Source organism: Chelonoidis abingdonii, chromosome 25 (assembly GCF_003597395.2).
Source record: "Chelonoidis abingdonii isolate Lonesome George chromosome 25, CheloAbing_2.0, whole genome shotgun sequence".
In the NCBI taxonomy this organism is placed as follows: Eukaryota; Metazoa; Chordata; order Testudines; family Testudinidae; genus Chelonoidis; species Chelonoidis abingdonii.
The window spans coordinates 15,287,596-15,309,136 of NC_133793.1; the positions used below are offsets into that span (position 1 = coordinate 15,287,596).

A 21,541-nucleotide genomic window follows, 5' to 3' on the forward strand; every position below is an offset into this window, starting at 1 on the left:
GGTTCACCAGCAATGGAATCAACCCCATCACCACATCGCTCAAAGAGGACCAAGGCCCCAAGTCACTGTCTTAAGGAGGAACTGGCGTCCCCACTCAAGGGAACAGTTCCAACTGAGAGAGAAGCAGATGACAGTTTCAGAAAGCTTGGCGGCGGCAGGGAGCACGCCACTGCCTCTCAGCTCTTCTAACCGATCCGCTTGTTATCGACAAGGACTTTTTATACAAGGAACTCTTTCTGGTGGACACCAGGAAGAATGGCAGCCGCAAAAACAGTTGGTGGTTCAACTAAGTACGGGGAAGCTCTTAAGCTTAGCCCATATCATCCCAGTGGCCATGCTGGTGTAACAGAACCAAAGACAGATTGGGGAAGTCTGTCCACTGGGAGCGGTGGGCAAAGAGCATTGCAAGTATGTCCAGTCTTGTGAGTGTGCCAAGAGTGGAAAGCCCCAAGACCAGGTCAAGGCCTCTCCAGCCCTCCCATATTGGGGTCCGCTTTCAGCGAGTAGCTGTGGATATCTGGGTCCTTTCCAAAACAGACACCCAGGAGAAAGCAGTACATACTCTTTCGTGGACGTTGCTACCCGTGGCCGGAAGCAGTAGCTCTAGGCACAACCAGGCTAAAGCGGTGTGCCAGCCTAACGGACATTTTGCCAGGGTAGGTTGCCCTCCAATATCCTTACAGATTCGGGGACAAATTCCTGGCAGGGACCATGAAAGAACTGTGGGAAACTCATGGGGTGAATCACATTGTTGCACCCCTTCCACCATCAAACCAATGGCCTGGTCGAACGGTTTAATGGAACTTTGGGGGCATGATATGTAATTTGTCAGCGAAACACGCCAGTGATTGGGACCTAGTGTTGCAGCAGTTACTTTTTGCCTACAGGGCTGTACACATCCAGTTTAGGGTTTTCACATTTGAACTTGTGTATGGCCACGAGGTTAAGGGGCCATTACATTGGTGAAGCAGCAATGGAGGGGTTTACGCCTTCTCCAGGAACTAACATTCTGGCTTTGTAAGCACCTACAAAGCACCCTCCGACACTCTTTAGCCTTGCTAAAGAAAACCTAAAGATGCTCAGCGGAGCAAAAGGCCTGGTACGATTAGACATACCAAGACAGCGTTCCTTCAGTAGGAGACCAGGTATGGTCTTGAAGGCGGCAGGCAGGCCGCACAAAATGGAAGCATCCTGGGAAGGGCCATTCATGGATCAAGAGCGCTGGCAGTGTTAACTATCCCATTAGCATTTCCCAATTCCTCCCTAAAACCGCAGGTGTACATGTAATTCTCTCAAGCCTTTCTATTCCAGAGACTTACAGGTTTGTCAGTTTACAGTCCAGGGAGATGATGCTGAGTGGCCTGAAGGTGTCTACTACGAAGGGAAAAAAGACGGTGGCGTGGAAGAGGTGAACCTCTCCACAACCCTGGAATGTCTGCAGCGGCAACTAATCACAGAGCTGTCACTAGCTTCGCTCCATTGTTCTCAGCCACCCCCAGGACGGACTGAACAGGCATACCACTCCATCGACACAGGTAATGCTCACCCAATTAGAACACAACCCTACCGGGTGTCTCCTCACGCCCAAGCCCCTCCAGCTGTCTACATTGAAGTGTTCAATGGAAGATGCACGTACAGGCTGACAACTTTCACGGTGTTGTTAAGCACACACAATCCATTCTGTGCTCATTTCCCCACAACTTGATGTGAATGTAATAACCACAGATTAGCAAACCAGACCCTTGGCTTCTAATTCCACTGGCTTCGGGAGAATTAACCCAGGGATCAACTGGACCCATTTTTCAGCAGATTCAGGGTGAATTTCTGACACTGTTTCATTAAAATCTGGAACCACATCTAAGAACGCAGGGCTGTAACACAAGCTGTTTCTGTGAACAGGGGTAAGCAGACTGGAAGTAGAGGTAAGGGATAGGATGCTGTAGATCCCCCAAACCTGCGCAATGGGGAAGTTGGTCAGAGGTGATTGATAAGCCTGCAAAACAGGTCACCTTTCTGGTGAGGAACAAGCCTCATTCTTGGCAACTTGATCCCTGCAATTTCCCCCTCACGGTTAATGTTTATGGCCGTTTTATTGTGCACAATGCAGCACTCACTTTAAGGCAGTTTGCTCTCACATTACTCCACCAGGCACCAATTGCTCACTGTCCAACAGTGCCTCCTCCTGGTGGCTCTGAGGATTAGCTCTGCCAGGCCAAGGCCCTTTCCTGTAGCTGCACTCTGCCACTCTCAGCATGTGGCCCCTCTCTCGCTCCAGGAGCTGCAGCTGCCTTTTCACACTCATCTCTCTGACCAGGTTGCTCAGCCGTTTCCCCTGCCGGGTTGGACAGTCAGTTTCTCTCCACAAGCAGCATCACTCCCAGTGACTCCAGCAGGCTTTGTATTCACTGCCCTTAGCAATACCACTCTGCAGGGTTTGGCAGGGAACCTAGGCCCACCCTCTACTCTGGGGGCCAGTCCAGGGCCCTGCATTGAACAGTTAAGGTTTGCATCTACCCCAACCTTACTGCTCTTACCCTGGATTCCTCCCTACCATGCTGCTTCGCCCCTACCTCAGGCAGAGGGACTGCAGGCTTCCTCCCTGCTGAGCCCCACACTGTTGCCAGCCTCCTGGCTTTATAGAAGCCACTCCAGTCCCCACCTAAGTGAGCTTTCTTCTAGTTCGCTCCCTCCACACAGCCTAAAGCTCCCTCCATGACAGCTCACTTAGCTGATTGGACGCACTTGGCCTAATTCAGTGCTTGCAGAGCTGGTGTGAGGAGTACACCCCATCACAGGGCCTCACACGCTCAGCAAAGGCAGATGCTGCAGTACGCAGCACTCTCAAAGGAAGAGGGGAGAGTTGGCTTTTCCTCCCTTTGCTTCCCAAAGCACAAACTGCATTAACAACAGCATCCCATGGCGGAGGATGTGGTGGATTCTCCATCATGATCAGCCACCTCTCTCTCAAAGAGCCACTGTAGCTCAACCAGAGATTTGGGGCTGGATGCAGTAGTCACTGGGTGTATTCTCTAGCCTGGTTATGCAGGTCAGACTAGATCATTCTCTTGGTCCATGCCGGCCTTAAAGTCTAGGAGTACATGGTGAAAGAGCATATCTAATTGCTGGGGCTTCGACTACCAGGATGCAGTGCAGAAGAGTGAGCTACCCAGGGCCACTCACGCTCTCAGAGCTCACTTCCGTTCAGTTGTGCTGTCTAGACCCCTTCTAACCTTTACAGCCCCAAGCTGGCCCACCTTCCACCAGCTTCTTTATGCAGTAATGGCAGAGGCTCCCCTCCATAAAACCCACCCACACCAGCAGAGGATGAGTAAGCATACATTTCAGCTCTGGCTGCTTCTGAAACAGCAACACAGGGCAGGCTGCAGACCCTCTTGTCAGTACAGCTTCAGGGGAGGGGTGTGCCATGGAAGGGCACCCAAAGGTTCTTGTGTGTGGAGACCCTACCTGGAAAAGACTAGGGATCACTACAAGAGATCATGTGGGGGGCACAGATCTGTACGTGTTGGGTCCTGTACGCTTTGGCAGCATGCATATCCAGTTGGGGGCATTATGAACACAACTCTAGGTCGGGTGTTTAGCCCTGCTCAGAACAGAGCACAGAGACCACACAGTGAATTTATTCTGTACAGTCAGGGAACTTTTGATTTACGGACTTGAAAAACTTGCTACAAGGATAAAACCAATCCTGCACCTACTTGTCCAACCCCTAGCAGGCAGCCCAGGAGAGTGGGCAGGTAGAACGAGCACAGCTGATTAAGTCAGCAGCTTGGTGAAAAGCTGATGAAGGCACTTTTGGAAAGGATGAGTTTAGATCAAAGGCTGTTGGCCAAAAACAGTATCTCTGAGCAGCCTGAGCCACTCAGGTCACAGGTGCTCTGTAAAGACACTTCCATTCACTTGAGAGCGGAACTGTGGTAAGAAGGAACCACGATCATCCGAATACCCATGCTTGGGCATTGGATCCCACTGCACCCTTGTCGAGAGGCAACTCCACCGCCATGCTAGGGGACTTCCATGGGTTCATGTGTGCTGTCCAACCCCATTTACTTTAATTAGGGGACTGATATTTGACAGCTACTTTAAACCATAAAGGAGGGTTATGGACAAAGCCTGAACTCTCCATCCAGAATGATCTCTGGGCAAAGCAATTCTATTTCTGCCCTTCGGCGGTGGACTGGCCTAGATGCAGACTCCCCGGGGAGGGGATGTAGTCAGTTGAGAAGGATTTCTGAATTTCTGGAATATCAAAGGCCAGGCTGAGAGAGAGACTAGCTAACCTGCCAGAAACCCTGCTACTAGCCCCTTGCATTCTGCTCCAGAGCCCCAAGAATGCTCCCTGCAGAAACTGTGGCTACGGGGAATGGGGAGAGTGACCGGACTGGTTCCTTTGGCTGCTGAGTACTAAATACTCTGACTTCGTCCCTTTAAAATGTACTTCTAGCATTTGGCTGGTTTTTACTCAAAAAAGAAAATAGGATTCAGCGGCTGCCAGATAATTATTTCCAGCATGGTCATTTTTATTGCTCTGAATAAAAAAATAACGCAGCTCCTCTGAAGATTAAGTGGATTCTTTCCCTGGATTCCATTAAAGCGAAATTCCCCATTTAATATTGTACAATAGAAGAATAAAACAGAGCAATAAATTCCAGTCACACTTCTTATAAAAAGTTGTCTATTTACTTTTTTTGTATAAAAACAACCAAGAGAAACTGGACAGGAAATATACAAATCACTTCCTGCATTTTAACACATTTGACAATACATTGTAAGTGATTCTGGTATTGGCCAATAACCTCTTCAGCAGCTGGAAGTGGGAACACATGAAGCATCTTAAAAATTCCAACGATTTTAGACTATAATGCATTTCCTACCAAACATTCCCCTCTTCTCTTCGTAGTAGGAGCATCCAGATAAAGCTTCTCTGAAGCCTTGTTGGTTAAGACATAAATATTGCTCTGCAAATGAAGCTGGCTTGACATTTTCCATTTCCATTACCACATGCGTCTGAAGGGGCTGGCATTGGTTAGAAGCAGTTCAATTCTACTTCTGTAAATCAAAGGTGTCAGTCAAATATTAAGCAGTCTTCTCATCTTCACTGGATCTCTCCCATATACAGTCTCTTGTCACTAGATGCAGACAGTACTGTCAGGAGAGAAGGGGAGAGACCAAATCAAAACGTTAAGAGCCATTGGAGAGTTTAGCTACAGATGAGTTAACACCCAGTTGGATTTAAGTACCCATTTCACTTGCTCTCAATCTTGTGCCTATAAAGTAACTTTTGAACTAAAATGGTTTTCTCCCCATCCTGCTTTTCAGAATTATTAGTTTACTGAAAGCTAATCACATTTTGCATGTTCCTGACACCGACTGACATTTTTCTATCCTAAGTTACAATTGCAGGTATACCTCATATTAAGTTAGACACGATGTTTACACTGTTATTACTGTTCTCCTTAAAAAAAATACCAATCAAATGTCAAAGATGTTATTTTCTTTGCAAAAAAAATGTTCAGATCTCAGAAATGTAAGTGCTCTAGTTCTGATCGCTAGCCACTAGAGGGAGTAATCTCTTTATCAAAAGTCTCTGTGGGCCATTATTCTTGTTTACCATAATAGTTATGAAACCTAAAATTCAGCTGTCATCCCAACATAATAAAGCACTGAACCATCTTTAATTCAGACATAGTTGTTCAGTGGCTTCACGACAGATCTCAAATGCAGTGACAGTCTCTCTAGACCTGCTGTACCCAGAGCAGGCTCCCAGGCAACTCAACTGGAGATGTTCTTGTCTAAGGATTACTGGTTCAGGCCCATAATCTCAGCACTCTTTGGAAGTCTGTGTGCCTCTGCATACAGATGTGTGGGGGTCTTGAAGGAAGGGAGTGGTTTACAAGATTAATGTTTGATTGATTGATGTTAACAGAAGTCACTCTCATAAACCACAGAGGGGACAGATCGCTTGTTTATTTTTCCAGCTGAAAAATTGATTTACAAAGCAGTACTTAGCTGGATGCAATTGCAAACAACAAACCACCTTTGTGGAGAGAAAGATTGTTCTGCGCTTTCAGCACCTTCTCTGACCTGGAGACAGAACAATGAATAACCGAGCAACAAACCCGTAATTCATGACAGTGAATTCCCACACCCAACCTTCCGTGGAGATTTTCATTCCCGGGAAAAATGCATTTACAGGGGTGACAAGTGTTGATTTCCTGGGCAATGCAATGGGCTACCCAGCCCATGATAACTATGAATCTTTGTTTCCATGGAAACAGTGTAACCCTGAGGACCTGTCTGTACTACAAAGACGACTGTACTAAGAAACAGGTGTTAAGAATGGTGATGTTGCAGTTTATATGATTTTATAAAAATTTGATGAGTGAATATAATGTAACTGGAATATGCTTCTTGCAAAAGGTCTCTTGTAAGGTATCATTACAAAGCTTAAAATCTACTGGGTGTGGTCATCCTATTTGTATAAATGTACCACTCTTGTATCTGAACCTAGAAATATGAAATATAACTCTGAGGGTCTATTGTAATCATGCAAAGTGTGGGCCATTAATGGTGGTTTGGAATCTTGATAACTCCCATCAGCCAGGACAATTGTCTGCAGATGGATGTTTTACTTGTAAGTCTTCCTGTACACCAGTGTGCTGGCAAGTGGGCGATGAAGTCTTGCAGTGACATGTGATCATGTCACCTGAACTAGACTCCATCTTTCATCTGGTGTCTTTCCATTGAGAAGCAGGGGTTGGGAACCCAGAGAGGGACAAAGGATTCCCGCCTTATGCAAAAGATACATAAAGAGGTGGAACACAAGAAAGGGAGGAGAGGAGCCATCATGAAGAATCCCCTAGCTACCACCTGAGCTGGAACAAGAGCTGTACCAGGGGAAAGAATTGTGCCCAGGCCTGGAAGGTGTCCAGTCTGAGGAAAAGACTTACTGAAGCATCTCTGAGGGTGAGATTATCTGTATTCAATTTGATTAGACATAGGTTTGTGCATTTTATTTTAGTTTGCTTGGTGACTTACCTTGTTTTGTCTGTTACTACTTGGAACCACTTAAATCCTACTCTGTGTTTAATAAAATCATTTTTTACTTATTAACTCAGGGTATATATTAATACCTAGGGGAGCAAACAGCTGTGCATCTCTATCAGTGTTATAGAGGGCGAACAATTTGAGTTTACCCTGCATAAGCTTTATACAGGGTAAAACGGATTTATCTGAGTTTAGACCCCATTGGGAATTGGGCATCTGAGGCTAGGTCTACACTAGGGGGGGAGTCGACCTAAGATACGCAACTTCAGCTATGCGAATAGCATAGCTGAAGTTGGCATATCTTAGGTCAATTTACCTGGCCATGAGGACGGAGGCGAGTCGAACGCTGCCACTCCCTCGTCGACTTCGCTTCCACCTCTCGCGTGTGGTGGAGTTCCGGAGTCGATGGCAGAGTGATCGGGGATCGAGTTTATCATGTCTACACTAGACACGATAAATTGATCCCCAATAGATTGATCACTACCTGCCAATCCGGCAGGTAATGCAGACATACCCCGAGTGTTAAAGACAGGAACACTTCTGTGAGCTGCTTTCAGGTAAACCTGCAGCTTTGGGGCAAGTAATTCAGACCCTGGGTCTGTGTTGGAGCAGACAGGAGTGTCTGGCTCAGCAAGACAGGGTGCTGGACTCCTGAGCCGGCAGAGAAAAAAGGAGAAGAGGCAGTCTTGGCACATCTGCTGGCAGCTCCCAGAAGGGTTTCCGTGATCCAACCCGTCACAGTGGCAATGGTTTCAGCTAATGCAGTGCTAGCACAAGCACAGAGAGGGCATAGTGTGATTATGACAGTTTTCAAAACCGTCTAGCAGATTGAGTTTAGATTCACAGATTATTATTAGGGTTGGAAGGGACCCAGGAGATCATCTAGTCCAACCCCCTGCTCAAAGCAGGGCCAATCCCTAAATGGCCCCCTCAAGAATTGGCCTGCTAAACCCAGGGTTGTGAGTTCAATGCTCAAACCACTGAGCTAGCCCTCCACCCCACTGAATCCTGGGTACCAGGGAGTCTGTCAGTACCTCCTGGAACAGGTAAAGGTCACCTCACATGCACTTGAATTTGCATGTGTGTTAATTTCCAGAACTTCCCCTTTATGTCTGAGAATGCTGTGCGGGGAGCTCAGCTCAGGTGAGATGAAGAAACGTACAGGCGGTTTTATTATGCTGTTTGCAGAAACCCTATAGCAGTGCCCCTCTCTTGGGCTCTTAGCATACAGGCTTAGACATACTTCAGCAGCACTCGGTCTCATTGCCCCAGAAGACTAGAGCTTCGTGACAAATCAACAAGACTTACTAATTGGTTCCTCTGGATGGAAAGCCACCTCGTTTACTGAGCCAGCATGGCCTGGCAGCTTGTAGAGAATTCTCCTGGAGGTTGTATCCCACACATAAACAAACCTGCAAGACACAGTCGTTATGAGGGTGAAAGCTTCCTGATGGCTGGATTTCAAATAGGAAAGAAACTTCCAGCCCCCAATTTGTCTAGGTTTCCTGGTAACTTACATTTCCCGAGCTACACTTTAATAGTTACAATTGTCTTCCAACCTTAACATGTCAAGAGACTACTTCTGAGATGAAAATCTGTCATTCCCAGGCACAGACAAAAGAAAGGGTTAGACAGCGAGCAGCAGCCTGTGCAGGGAGCAAGTGTCTCGGCTTATACCTGCAAAGGGGTGAGAGCCCTACTAGGGCATTTCAGACAGGAGGCAGATGGCTGGAATTACACGCCACAGAGTCCCTCTGAACCCATCCATAATAATTTTGGATGCAGTGGCATTTGGGATGGGAGGGGCTTCAGTGCGGATTTTAACTGAGTGCCAATGCCCCAGCATGCTAGTACAGGGGACCGAGAGCCTGACGTGTAGGCTCTGGATGAGACCTGGCTGGCAGTTACGTAACTCTTTGGAAGAGCAGAGATGCTCACCCCAGTGTCCTGGGGAAGTCCCTGGTTACCATTCCGCCTGCCTACAAATTATCCTGAAATTTCAGCTGGATCTCAGCATTCTCCACGGTTTGGGACAAAGTATTGTGTAGCACAGCTGTTTGCTGCTAGACAGCGCCCAGCCCAGCAGTGCCCTGCAGCAGTTGCTTTCAGCGAGCAGGTCAGTGCACTTTGAGATGAGCGCTGCTACAGAAAGGCAGGTTGTTCCACCAAGGAATGGCTCATTATTTCCCACTAAAACCAACTCTTGATACAGTTTAATTCCACACAGCTAATAACATTTATAGACAGATTTCCATCGCCTAAACAGTTACAAAGTCAGGATTCACTTCCCAGTGACAGTTTATGAGGGGGCTGATCAGATTTTGTAAGGCCCGTTTGTTAATCTCTTCCTAGTCTCCATCCCCTAGCCCTGTTTGCACCATTTCTGGATCTTGTCCGGCTGTGCCACCTTGGCTGAAGGACACTGTGAAGGAGACACTAGAACAGGGGTCAGCAACCTTTCAGCAGTGCGGTTCCGAGTCTTCATTTATTCACTCTAATTTAAGGTTTCGCGTGTCAGTAATACATTTGAACGTTTTTAGAAGGTCTCTTTCTACAAGTCTATAATATATAACTAAACTATTGTTGTATGTAAAGTAAATAAGGTTTTTAAAATGTTTAAGAAGCTTCATTTAAAATTAAATTAAAATGCAGAGCCCCCCAGACCAGTGGCCAGGACCCAGGCAGTGTGAGTGCCACTGAAAATCAGCTTGCATGCCGCCTTCGGCACGCGTGCCATAGGTTGCCTACTCCTGCACTAGAATATTTCCATGTGATGGGTCAGAAATTAACTGCTGGCAGTATGAATAGTTCAGCAGATGATGTTTACAAAGAGAACTTCTTTTGAGGAAAAAAAAAGCCCACTGCAAATCATGCTAGAGCCAAGAACGCAAACTGACCAATGTCTGAAATGTATTATTGTAAATATGGTTATTTATGTGTCATTTGCTGCCAGTCTGGCTAAGCGAGTAGCTGTTCAGCTAATGCCCAAATTTCTCTGGAAGACTTGACTCTAGCTAGAGTGAGATTTTTAGGGGTTATTGTCAATCAGAATGAGAGAAAGCTCTAAGCAAAGTATTATACACCAGGCAAAACCCCAATGTGTCCCATCTGAATAACTTCCTTTCAAATACACCAGAACTACTCTATCATCATGTGAAAGGCCACTCATTACAGGGTTCACATCATAGAGAACTCACTGAAATGGACTCAGGAAAGCTGCCAGTTATGGACTAAATTTAGACTGCCTTCTCTTCTGCTTTGGCACGGAAACGCTAACAGAGAGATGAGCTCTTCATGGACATCACCAGCCCCTCAAACTAATTCTGCCAGCTGGGGGAAAAGTTGTGATGCTGCAGTAATTGGCCAGGCTGAATGAGAAGGCTGGCTCAACTGCTCTGCATCATTACACCCATCAAAAGGGACATGGCAAAGAATGAGGGCACAAAGGACAACCAGCCAAGAAAACCTGCATAAAGGCAACCTACAAAGTTGTACTACTCAGAAATAGGTCTCTGCAAAAGGCCCCAGGGACCCCATATTTATCTCTCTCCAAATCAGATGTGCTCTGTTTAAAAGTCTCTTCTGCTAGCCCTGCAAACTCAGCCTGAGATCTGAGTGCCAAGCCTCCATCAGCCCACCATTTCTGGCTTGTGTATTACCTGTAATCGAGATTCAAGAAATCCTTAGTTACAGCTGTTTGATCTTACTGCCTTCTGTATGGTTTCACAGGAGTGACAGGGGCCAGAATTGGGCCTTGTAATCAAGAATTTAAACAACTCTCAGCTGACACAGAATCCAGCTCCCTCTCCCAGATGTGGGTTGCTCCACAGGGTTAACTTATTTTTGGTCAATTAAGTAGGTAGGTCCTACTCTGGATATGCACATAGAGCAGATCCGCTGAGCAAGCCATAGTCACTTTCCAGACTGGAACCACACTTTACCTGCTTCATTAAAGCTCTTTAAAGAGAAAAATATGCTCTCTGCAAGCATGGGTAAGTTCTGAACCCTTATTTAATGCAGCATCCATTTAAACTAGAGTATCGCTATTTCAACTGAGTAGGCGAGAGCTGTGACAAATCTTTGCTCCAATATTCTCCCTGTTATCTATTTTCATTAATGCTGTGGAAGAGGCAAGGCACTTTTAACTGCTTCTTTTAGCCACAACACACATTTGAAGGCTCAGCAAATAGTCATTTTACATGCATAAGGATCTCCAGCTCGATTTAGTCATCTTGAGGGTCCATGTAATGTAGCAGGAAGCCTCATTACTTATCAACCTACTTTTATACTTCAAAGAGCCAGAATCATTATTTTCACTTTCTTTATATATATATAAAGTCCTGGTAGGAAACCAAACATTTTACAGATGTGCAGACAAATATTAGTGGAACAGTATTCTGGACAGGTCCAGAACACAGTGTCCATCTTGTGGCAGGACAGACAGGACTAGGGTGCACTTGACTATGTATTATACACAAAGTTCATTTCAGGTTGTGGGACTTCACCCAGCACCCATGGAACTAATATAACAGCCTGTAGTTTTAACCCTTGGCCTGGTCTACACTGGGGGGGAGTCGGAAGGGGGTGAAATCAATCTAAGATACGCAACTTCAACTACACGAATAGCGTAGCTGAAGTTGACGTATCTTAGATCGACTTAGAATCACGTACTTCGTGTCCTCGCAGCGCAGGATCGATGGCTGCCACTCCCCCGTCGACTTTGCTTCTGCCTCTCACCAAGCTGGAGTTCAGCAGTCAACAGGAGAGCGATCGGGGATCGATCTATTGTGTCTACACTACACGCGATAAATCGATCCCTGATAGATCAATTGCTACCCACCAATCCAGCAGGTAGTGTAGACGTACCCCCTGAGTCACCAGGCTGCGCTGTCCAATCAATCAGGCACCAGTCGTAGCTCTAGCTATGTTAATAAACAGCAGCTGTTTTATCGTCTAAGCAATAACAGCATTAGCATTTCATGTAGCAGCACTTGGAGGAAGCATCACACAAAGGTTACTCAGTCTCTCAGCTGTTCTGTAATTTGATCAAGAAAGGACCATGCTCGTCTGGCACTGTAAGTCCTTTGCAAACCCCATTCTCTTAGCGCTGAAGGTTGTGTTATCCTAAAGTATAACTGCATGTTATGAAACAAATACATCATGGATGCTATTTTAACAACTACGCTCACATTGTTACATTACAGTGCAGTATATTGTGCTAGGACTGCAGCTTCATTCTCAGCTCTGCCCTTGGGCTCATCTCTTATATGTGCCATCTGGAAAACGAGTCTGACCGAATTTAACTCATAGGGTTATGAGTAGACCCAGCTAGTGACTGTAAAGTGCTTTGGGATGGAAGGTGCCAGAGAGAAGCACAATGATTAAGTTTTACCTGTCTGCTGATCCGCCTGCTATTTTACTCCCATCTGGTGACCATGAGCATCTCAGAAGATTCTGCGAAACAAACAGAAATGGAACCGTGCGCATTTATATGAGAAGGTTTTTGGTTCCCCCTTTTGCTTGAAATAAAGTCACCATGGGATTTTCAATATCACAAAGAACACTTTAATGATCTCCTTTTGGAAGAGAAGTCTGGAGTTAAGAGATTGTATTTTATGGCTGGAAATATCCAGAGCCTTGTTATTTTACACAAAGTAGATACTAAATGTAGAAACTATTTAATTTACAGCTAATTATAGCTGAGCAAAGAAAGCCAGTTACTGCAGCTTTAATTGGAATCCCCCTTTACACATTAATCTTGCCCCTAGTCCTCATTAAATCCTTTCTAATTTATATTTGAGTTTATTAATTTGTCTGTAAATTGTTTTTTAGACAGCTGCACAGTTTCATTAACTAGCACTGTTTTGGTTAGCACACTCACCTTCTCAAAATTATGCACATTCCCCTGGAATATCTTCACACATCTCTCTTTAGGGGCAAACGGTCGCACATCCCAGATTCGAACTGTAATGGAGCACATAAGAACACAAGAATGGCAAGACTGGCTCAGACCAAAGGTCCATATAGATTAGTATCCTGTCTTCTGGATGCTTCAGAGGGAATGAACAGAACAGGCAATAATCAAGTGATCCATCCCGTCGCTCATTCCCTGCTTCTAGCAACAGAGGCTAGGGACACTTCAGAGCATGGTTTTGCATCCCTGCCCATCATGGACGGGCCTATCCTCCATCAATTTATCTAGGTTTTTTTTTCTGAACCCTGCCATAGTCTTGGACTTCACAACATCCTCTGGTAAAGAGTTCCACAGGCTGACTATGTTGTGTGGAAAAAATACTTCCTTTTGCTGGTTTTAAACCTGCTGCCTATTTTTATTTGCTGGCCCCTAGTTCCTGTGTTATGAGAAGGAGTAAATATTTCCTTATTCATTTTCTCCACACCAGTCATGATTTTCTAGACCTCTATCATATCCCCACTTAGTCTTCCCTTTTACAAGCTGAATTGTCCTAGTCTTTTTAATTTCTCCTCAGATGGAAGCTGTTCCATATCCCTCAATTTGTGTTTCCTTTTTCTGTACCTTTTCCAATTTCAATATATTTTTCTTGAGATGGGATGACCAACTCCATGAGCAATATTCAAGATGTGGGTGTACCACAGATTTATATAGAGGCAATATGATATTTACTATCTTATTATCTATCCCTTTCCTAGTGATTTTGACTGCTGCTGCACATTAAGTGGATGTTTTCAGAGACATGATGACTCCAAGATCTCCTTCTTGAGTGGTAACAGCTAATTTAGACCCCATCATTTTGTGTGTATAGTTGGGGGTATGTTTTCAAATGTACATTACTTTGCATTTATCAACATTGAATTTCATCTGCCATTTTGCTGACCAGCCACCCAATTTTGTGAGATCTCTTTGTAACTCTTTGCAGTCTGCTCTGGATGTCTGTCAGCAACTAGCTAAAGATCATTAGTTATTGTACCATACAAAGTGACTACATGAGCTGTCATCTCCACAAATAAGTGTTACTTTTAATCCTTTTTTGTTTTAAATAGACTACCAGAAATAAAAGTTATTTAAGCTATTACAAGTATGTTCAAACCATCTTAGCTCCTAGGCTAAACCCACAAGAAACAGGAAATTCAGAACAAAAGGCTGATATTCCATCCTTCCTTCAGTGCATTGTGCCAAGACATTACCAGGTTCTCTAAACTGGAGGCTATTTTAGATCAGTAAACCCTGAAACACTCATTCCAATTCATTGTGCTTGTGGAGTCAGCTGAACTATCTGGCTCTTGCAATGCTGAATATTCTGGAATCAGAGATAGCAGGATAGATTTGGATCACCTAATTTAGGTCCTGACAAAGTGTGGTTGTTCCTCCCTGAATGAGCACAACGCTTTCCACTCCTAAGTAATTTGTGTTGGGGTTTCCTTCGCTTCACTTTGAAAAGACGACGAGCCCTCCCCATGCAGTCACTCTTTTCATGAAAAAGCCTCATAAGCAGAGTGACTATAAATGGAATTACCTCTTACACATACACTATCGTCAGTCTATCTTCCTTTGATCCTTTGGCACCCAATTACATTGAGTTATTCCTCTCACAGTGCTATGCAATCCCACTCCTTAACCAGTTGTAGCTCTCAGTGGTGTGGACGCTACCCACATGGCTGCACTCAGATTCCTACAATGGCAAGCTGTGGCAATTACCTGTATTGTCCATCGCGTTGGAAAGCAAGTAAGAGCCTTCTGAGCTCAAGCTGAGGCCGGTCACTGAGTCGGCATGCCCTCTCATTGTGTATGTTAGTTTGTTCTGGCGAAGGTCCCACACCTTTAAGAAAAGTGCATGGTATTGTCGTTTGGTTCTCCATGTAAGGAAGCGGCAATGCAATTGATAAGAGTGGAAGAAGCTGGCCTGACTGCTCTGGAGGCTGAATCCACAGAACTGGGACATCACGGGCAGCAACAGCGCAAAGTTGTGCTCACCATTTGTCTCAAGCCTGACCTAGAGACAGCTCAAAGGCCCCCTTGTTGATACTGTCACCAGAGTCTAATTAGTGCAAATTGTGATGCACACACCTACCCCAAGAGAACTGACTGGGACCTCAGTCCTCAACTCTTTTCACACAGGCCACTGAACAGAAGAGTCATGAGCTGAGAACAACTCTCACTCACTGCTGGGCTGGATTGGAACTGGTGAATTAGAAGAATTAAGCCTGCACATCTGTCCCAGGCACGGGATGTATGGTTTCATATATTTCCCACCCAAGGTACCCCTGCCTTATGCAGTACGGGGTTAGATGCTGGCAGTAAAGTGACCAAGGCAATCATCACATGGTCAGCGATGACCCTACCAGCACTCTGGAGCTACAAACTGTCAGAGAGAGGGCATGACAGCCAGGACCCAGGGCTGTGCTCTGTTCACCTTAAAAGAGAGACTGTGGAAGCCTTAAGCTTCAAATGGCCAGCCAGAAATGACACTGCTCTAGTGCTTCATCTCCATGACAGCCCCTTCACGAGTTCAGCAGTCCCTATGCCTAGCACTGATGTGCCAAGGCCCTGGATAAGATGGAGGCTGGAGGCCTGGAGGAGACACCACCACCAACTGTGTGATACAGTCATAGAAGAACTGTTTTGCAGACCACGTAACTCAAAAAGAGCTGATCACTGTTTCATTTAAATTGAATGTGATCTCAGCAGACATCTTAGTACCAACCTATCCTTATCTTCCCTAACAGAATCACATCCTGGTAGGAAACTGGAGCCAGGTTTGCAGAGGCTAAGTTTATCACGAAGCCGCTCAACACCGCCAAATCAGTCTGGCTCTTTAGGAAAAATATGGAAGTCTGACACATGACACAAAGTTAATATAACCATCAAGACTAACCCACTACTATGTCATTCCCATTACTCACATCATCATCTGGGATAACGTAAAAGGTTTGGGGAGTCTGTTTGGGATAGTTACAATAGGAAAGTGCAATAAAAAAAGTCAACATACCTTGATATCATTGTCTATGCCTCCGGATATAATCTGATCGCTGGTGTCATTGAAGGTCACTGCTAATACCTGGTAAGTGTTCTGAAATGTCTGGACAGCAGCTTTTTTACGAATATCCCACAGCTGAAAGGACACGGGAAGCAAAAGTTTTTGAAGTTTACGCACACCACACATTTCACAGTACAACTAAGGAGTCAGATTGGTACACCCCATATTGTCAAAGGGCTTAAGAGCTGAATTTAGGGGAAGAACACGTGGAGGCTCTACAGGATGGATGAAACCTGTTGTCCTGTGTTTTCAAGTGGCGGGGAGACACAGTGAAAATCAGACTGCATTTTTTCCAAACTTAAAACTAAGCTTGCTACAAAGCACCATATACACGAAAGCTGAGGGGGAACACGACTATAGTCTTCAAATCCATAAAAGGCTGTCATAAAGAGGAAGGTGATCAGTTGTTCTCCATGTCTACTAAAAGCAGGACAAGAAGCAATCAGTTCAGTTTGCAGCAAGGGAGATTTAGGTTAGTTATTAGGAAAAATGAACACGTTACCTAGGGAGGTTCTGGAATCCCCATCATTGGAGGTTTAAGAACAGTCACGGATGGTCCATTTAACTCTGCCTCTGTGTGGGGGTGGAAGGATGGACTAGATGATCTATTGATGGCCCGTCCAGCCCTATATTTTATGATGCTGTATAAATATAACTGCATTCCCCAAAGAGGATCTAATAACGTTAGGGTTGTGAGTTCAATCCTTGAGGGGGCCATTTGGGGATTGGTCCTGCTTTGAGCAGGGGGTTGGACTAAATGATCTCCTGAGGTTCCTTCTAACCCTAATAATCTATGATTCTATGAATGTAGGTTAGACTGCTCCAATATGGACACTTCTGTGGTGCCTTGGTAATGCCTGCCCAAATGGTGATGATGGGGCTTGGGGTAGGGGGAAGAACAACAGTATTTATCTTTTAAATGTTAAATTGCTGGCTGGTGAACTTACAGGAGCATAACTAAGGACAGAACTGAACACACTCAGCAGCTCTGATCCAGGAAAAATCTCATTTAAAAATCCGTCTTGATTCATAAAAGGTGCCAGCCATTTCCCAGGTTTAGTTTCATGTTCTTTTCTAGGATTTTGATTTTAGTTTTAACAATCTAGTCTTGTTTATCCAAAACATTTCAAGGGCAGCACATATGAGGATAACTGAAGAAGTTAAAGGGTAAGTGACTCATCCTGGGATTTGGTTCAGAGGCAATTCTGGATGAAGCAATCACAGATGAACAAAGTTTTACTCAACTGGTTTATTCAATTAGTTATTTTTGCAAAAGGTCACCAAAGCTGAATGTCCTTTATTCAGATGGGTAATCTAACATTCACAGATTCTCCATCACTGCAAAAGTCAGCCCATACAGAAGTACTGACCTTTACTGTTCCATCATCGCTGCCTGTACAGACGAGCTGGGGTCCCCGCCTCGCTGGATAACAGGAGTTAACAAATGATGTGTGTCCCTTCAGCCTTTTCACTCTTTCTCCAGTCTCACTATCCCACACAGCTACCGTTTTATCCGTGGATGCTGAGAAGAGCATGCTAGTGGGGGGTGGGGGAAAGACAACATAGTTATGGAATCCTGAAGGGTGATAAGATATCTGCCCCCAACCCCTTTTGTTACTCTACAAATACAGCCAAAACTAGGGGTTAGAAAATTAAGCAGACACTAGCTAGAAGACTAAGCCCAATACTCAGAGGCTGATATCAAAAGATGGCTCAAGGTTTTGTGGAAGGACTAAATAGCAGCATGATGGCGAAAAGCCCATTTTCAATGTACCCCTCAATCCAATTACTGGAAGGGTGTCTGCTGGCTTCCTGCCAGATTTCATCTCTGACGTTCCTTGGGAAGATGGTGAAGGGGGAGGAATATCTTTTGTAAAAACCTCAGATAGTGTTGGATAATTTGGGAAGCTGTCCCTACCAGTCAACTTCTCCTTCCCCATCTTTTCTTATCCCAAATCTCTCCTCCATTCTCTCTTTCACACTGAAAGTCCCCCATCCACTGTCTCACAGATTTGCTTGCTAGGGATGGGACAGAATGCCTGGGCTTTAGATCTTCTGCTCCCCACCCATGGGCCTTGGAACTTGTCATGCTGACTTTACTCTTTGCTCCTGCTCTCTAGAACCGATGTAATATGTTGAGATATTTCTGAGAGGTGCAACCATTCAAGTAACACCATTGCTTCCCCTCTTGGCTGGTGGCTCTGAGGAGGAGTTGGAGAGCAGCTTACATTCACCAGCAGAAAGTATCCCCCTTGCCAGCTACAAGTATCTCTACCCAAGACCTAAGCAACATGACCTTCATTTAGCAGCTTCATGCAAACCATCTCACAAAACATTTTGCAGAGTTCATTCAGAAACAGCAGCAAGGCAGGCTAACGATAGGTCAAGTCAATTTACCTGCCATCAGTGTTATAGTGCAACTCCATAACTGCTCCACTGTGTCCCTTCAGTGTAGCAAAATTATCACAATCCCCATACACATGCCACAGCACTGTAAAAAATAAACCAAATAAATTCAAAACTATGTTTTAATACCAATTTGTCCAAGTAACTATAGTGACACTTCCTGACCTCACTAAAATAAAGCATCTACAGGATTCAGCACCATCTCCAAACCCAAGTATTTACTATGCGGAATAGGAAGCCTTTAAATGGTCAATGCAAGCCCCGTGAGAGAGAGAGAGGGCTGAAATTTGAAATATACCTTAACTATTGGTTTGTGTGTGTTCTTAAACCAAGCTGGATAAGGGAAGCACATTTTTGTAAATACTTCCACAGCCTCGCCAAGCCTTAACATTTTTCTATTTTGGACATTCATAAACACACACCATTTGATTAGCTGCATGGTAAATTTGCTTTTTTGGCCACCTATAAGTGGCAGTTAGGAACATGGAAATTGTGATCATGACCCAGAATAATATCAGATTCTTCAGAGGAAGGTGGAAGAAACTCTGTATTGGACAATTAAGGAACAGTCCGCCCATAGTGGATTAGAGAAAATTTTCCCCATTAATGAGTGGCTGCCCCATGCCCAGAAGCAGGAGGGTTTATTTCCCTTATAAATATGTATTTTATCTAATGTAAAGGTGGATGACTTCCATATAAATATAAAATCTTTTTTAGAATCCTACTAGGCTCAATGGCATGTTGTTGCAGTGAGTTCCACCAGTTAATTATCCATTGTGTAAAAAAGTATTTCCTTTCATCACTTCTGAGTGTCATGTTGGCTCCTGTATTAGAAATGTAAATAAAAGCCTCTATTTCAACTTTCCTATACCCTTCATTCTGTATACTTCTTAATTTAGAGAGGTGACAAATATGACACATTGTGAAAGGAGCCCCAGATCAATCTTTCCTTATGTAGAAGGATTTCCTATCACTTTATATTTATGTTTGTATGAATATGGATTTAACTACATGTTAAAAACAACAATAAAAAAACAAAAACAAAACAAAAACATAACACACCATCATAACAGTACTATGCTGCTACTCACAAGAGTTACCATAAGGCATAATCCTATAACAGGGATCAGCAACCTTTGACATGCGGCCCATTAGGGTAAGCCCCATCTGATCACGGTTCCCACTGGCCAAGGTTCGCCATCCCAGGCCAATAGGGGCTGCGGGAAGTGGCGTGGGCAAGTTCTAAATCAAATAAATGTGCCAGTCCTCCTGACTAAAAGATGCTCAGTGTGGGCTCTGGGAGGCTGCCAGAAACTGAGTTCAATAATAATTCTGTTGCTAATGTTGCCAAGTTCCACTTCAGAAAATGAGAGCAAGAACAATCCCTCCAATACTAACTGATGTGGTGCAGGGGGTACAAGGTAAGAGACAGGCTGTCTCATGAGTGGGTCCCAGATGATTTTAGGTCACCAGCACTTTGAAATACTCTTAGAAGTACATAAAAGGTCAATGCCAAGCTATCAGCATTCTGTGCTCACAACAGCTCATTCCATAGCCATTTGAACACATAGAAAGCAGTTAACAGCAGTACTGCATTTTGTCAGAAAATCAGCTCATATCACAAACTACCAATCATTACAAACTCACAGATGAGTCTGTCAAATCCGGCAGAGGCTAAAGTGGCTCCATTAGGATGAAACTTGCAACAGTAAACTTCTCCTTCGTGTCCCGAGAGCAGCATTATGGGTGCCTGGAGGGAGGAACATCGTGGAGGGCCCTAAAACACAAAGGAGATGCAGAGAAATATAATGAAACACATGAACCAGAATGTTTGTGATGTGGGGAAGTAGGACAGAAAAAAAAAAAAAATCATAACTCCCTTACTGGTTTTACTAAGTTAACATTTCCACTTCTCTGTCTCCATTTACCAAAGAATCTCAAACTGGAAAGAGAGATAGCTCAGCGGTTTGCGCATAGGCCTGTTAAACCCAGGGTTCTGAGTTCAATCCTTGAGAGGGCCATTTAAGGAATTAGGGTTGAAAAAAAAGGTCTATCTGGGGATTGGTCCTGCTTTGAGCAGAGGGTCAGACTAGATGACCTCCTGAGGTCCCTTCCAACCCTGACAGTCTAAGCTTTGAACATATCAAACCTCACAACTCTGCTATGGGGACATAAGCACTGTTCCCATTTTACAGATGTGGAAACTGAGGCACAGTGAGGTGAAATAATTCCTCTAAAGTCCCATCGCAAGTTGGTGTCAGTGTAGATAGTACAACCGTGGGAACTACACAAAGAATCTAAACCATAAATAACAGGAGTCCAGCGAATGGTGCCGGGTAACCGCCCCCCTGCCCCAAGGGCTCTCTTGTGAGGGGTTCAGGTCTGCCACCCCTCTTGCTCGGGGTGCATGGGAAGGCACAGAGGGAGACAGGGAAGTAGCTGGGGCCGCCGTGCCATCAGCAAGCGGCAGCCGGAAGCCCTTGTGCCAATGTACCCGGTGGCCGGCTCGTCCCCTGAGCAGCCGCAGCTCAGCCCGGGGGGACGCTGCGAGGCGCGGACAAGGCGCGGCGGCCCCTCCCGCCATTGGGGACTCCGGGGCCTGGCTTGGCACTGAGCGCCCCACCCCGCCGAGGGGAGACACGTGCTGCTGGCGGGGGAACACGGGGAGAGCCCGTGAGCCGGGGAGGAAGCGGGGCCGGCGGCGGGAGCCGGGACTCACCGCCTGCAGCAGGGCCCCCGGAGGCGGCTGCCCCCCGCCAGGGCCGGGCCCCAGCAGCAGCTCATGCCGGGGCCGCTTGGCCGCCGCCGCCACTAGCGCCAGCTCCGGGCCCGGCCCCTTGCGCTTCTGCTGCTCGATCATCGCCGCTGCAGTTACTCGACCCTGGGGCTCCGACCCGAGCTAGGCCTCAGACGTTTTACACCGGAGCAGCCAAGCTCCGCCCCCGTCCTCCACCCATTGGATAGAACTGCCCGGTTCCCCGCTCTGATTGGTGGCGACCACCATCCGCGCCCGTCTTCTTTTCAGTGCGCTGATTGGGTAGAGCTGGCCATGCTTG

The 21,541-nt window shown here is 45.5% G+C and overlaps 1 protein-coding gene across 1 annotated transcript; it reads right to left on the reverse strand.

Annotated features, from left to right (window-relative positions):
- Nucleotides 1-4,601: 4,601 nt before the first annotated feature.
- On the reverse strand, nucleotides 4,602-21,419 carry SNRNP40 (small nuclear ribonucleoprotein U5 subunit 40). The gene is made up of 10 exons (XM_032802212.2): nucleotides 21,205-21,419; nucleotides 20,133-20,262; nucleotides 18,477-18,570; nucleotides 17,450-17,615; nucleotides 16,032-16,154; nucleotides 14,741-14,861; nucleotides 12,947-13,029; nucleotides 12,458-12,519; nucleotides 8,374-8,477; nucleotides 4,602-5,163 (listed from the first exon to the last, which is right to left on the reverse strand). Exons 1-10 carry the CDS (start codon nucleotides 21,343-21,345, stop codon nucleotides 5,114-5,116), a joined length of 1,074 nt encoding a protein of 357 aa, XP_032658103.1. The 5' UTR covers nucleotides 21,346-21,419; the 3' UTR covers nucleotides 4,602-5,113.
- Between the last annotated feature and the right edge of the window lie 122 nt (nucleotides 21,420-21,541).

Coding starts and splice junctions, on each gene's coding strand:
- SNRNP40 (XM_032802212.2), bottom strand. CDS start 21,345: ATGATCGAGCAGCAGAAGCGCAAGGGGCCGGGCCCGGAGCTGGCGCTA. Junction 13,030..14,740: donor CAACGCGATGGACAATACAG/GTAATTGCCACA, acceptor GCTCCATTACAG/TTCGAATCTGGGATGTGCGA. Junction 12,520..12,946: donor ATGTGCATAATTTTGAGAAG/GTGAGTGTGCTA, acceptor TTTGTTTCGCAG/AATCTTCTGAGATGCTCATG.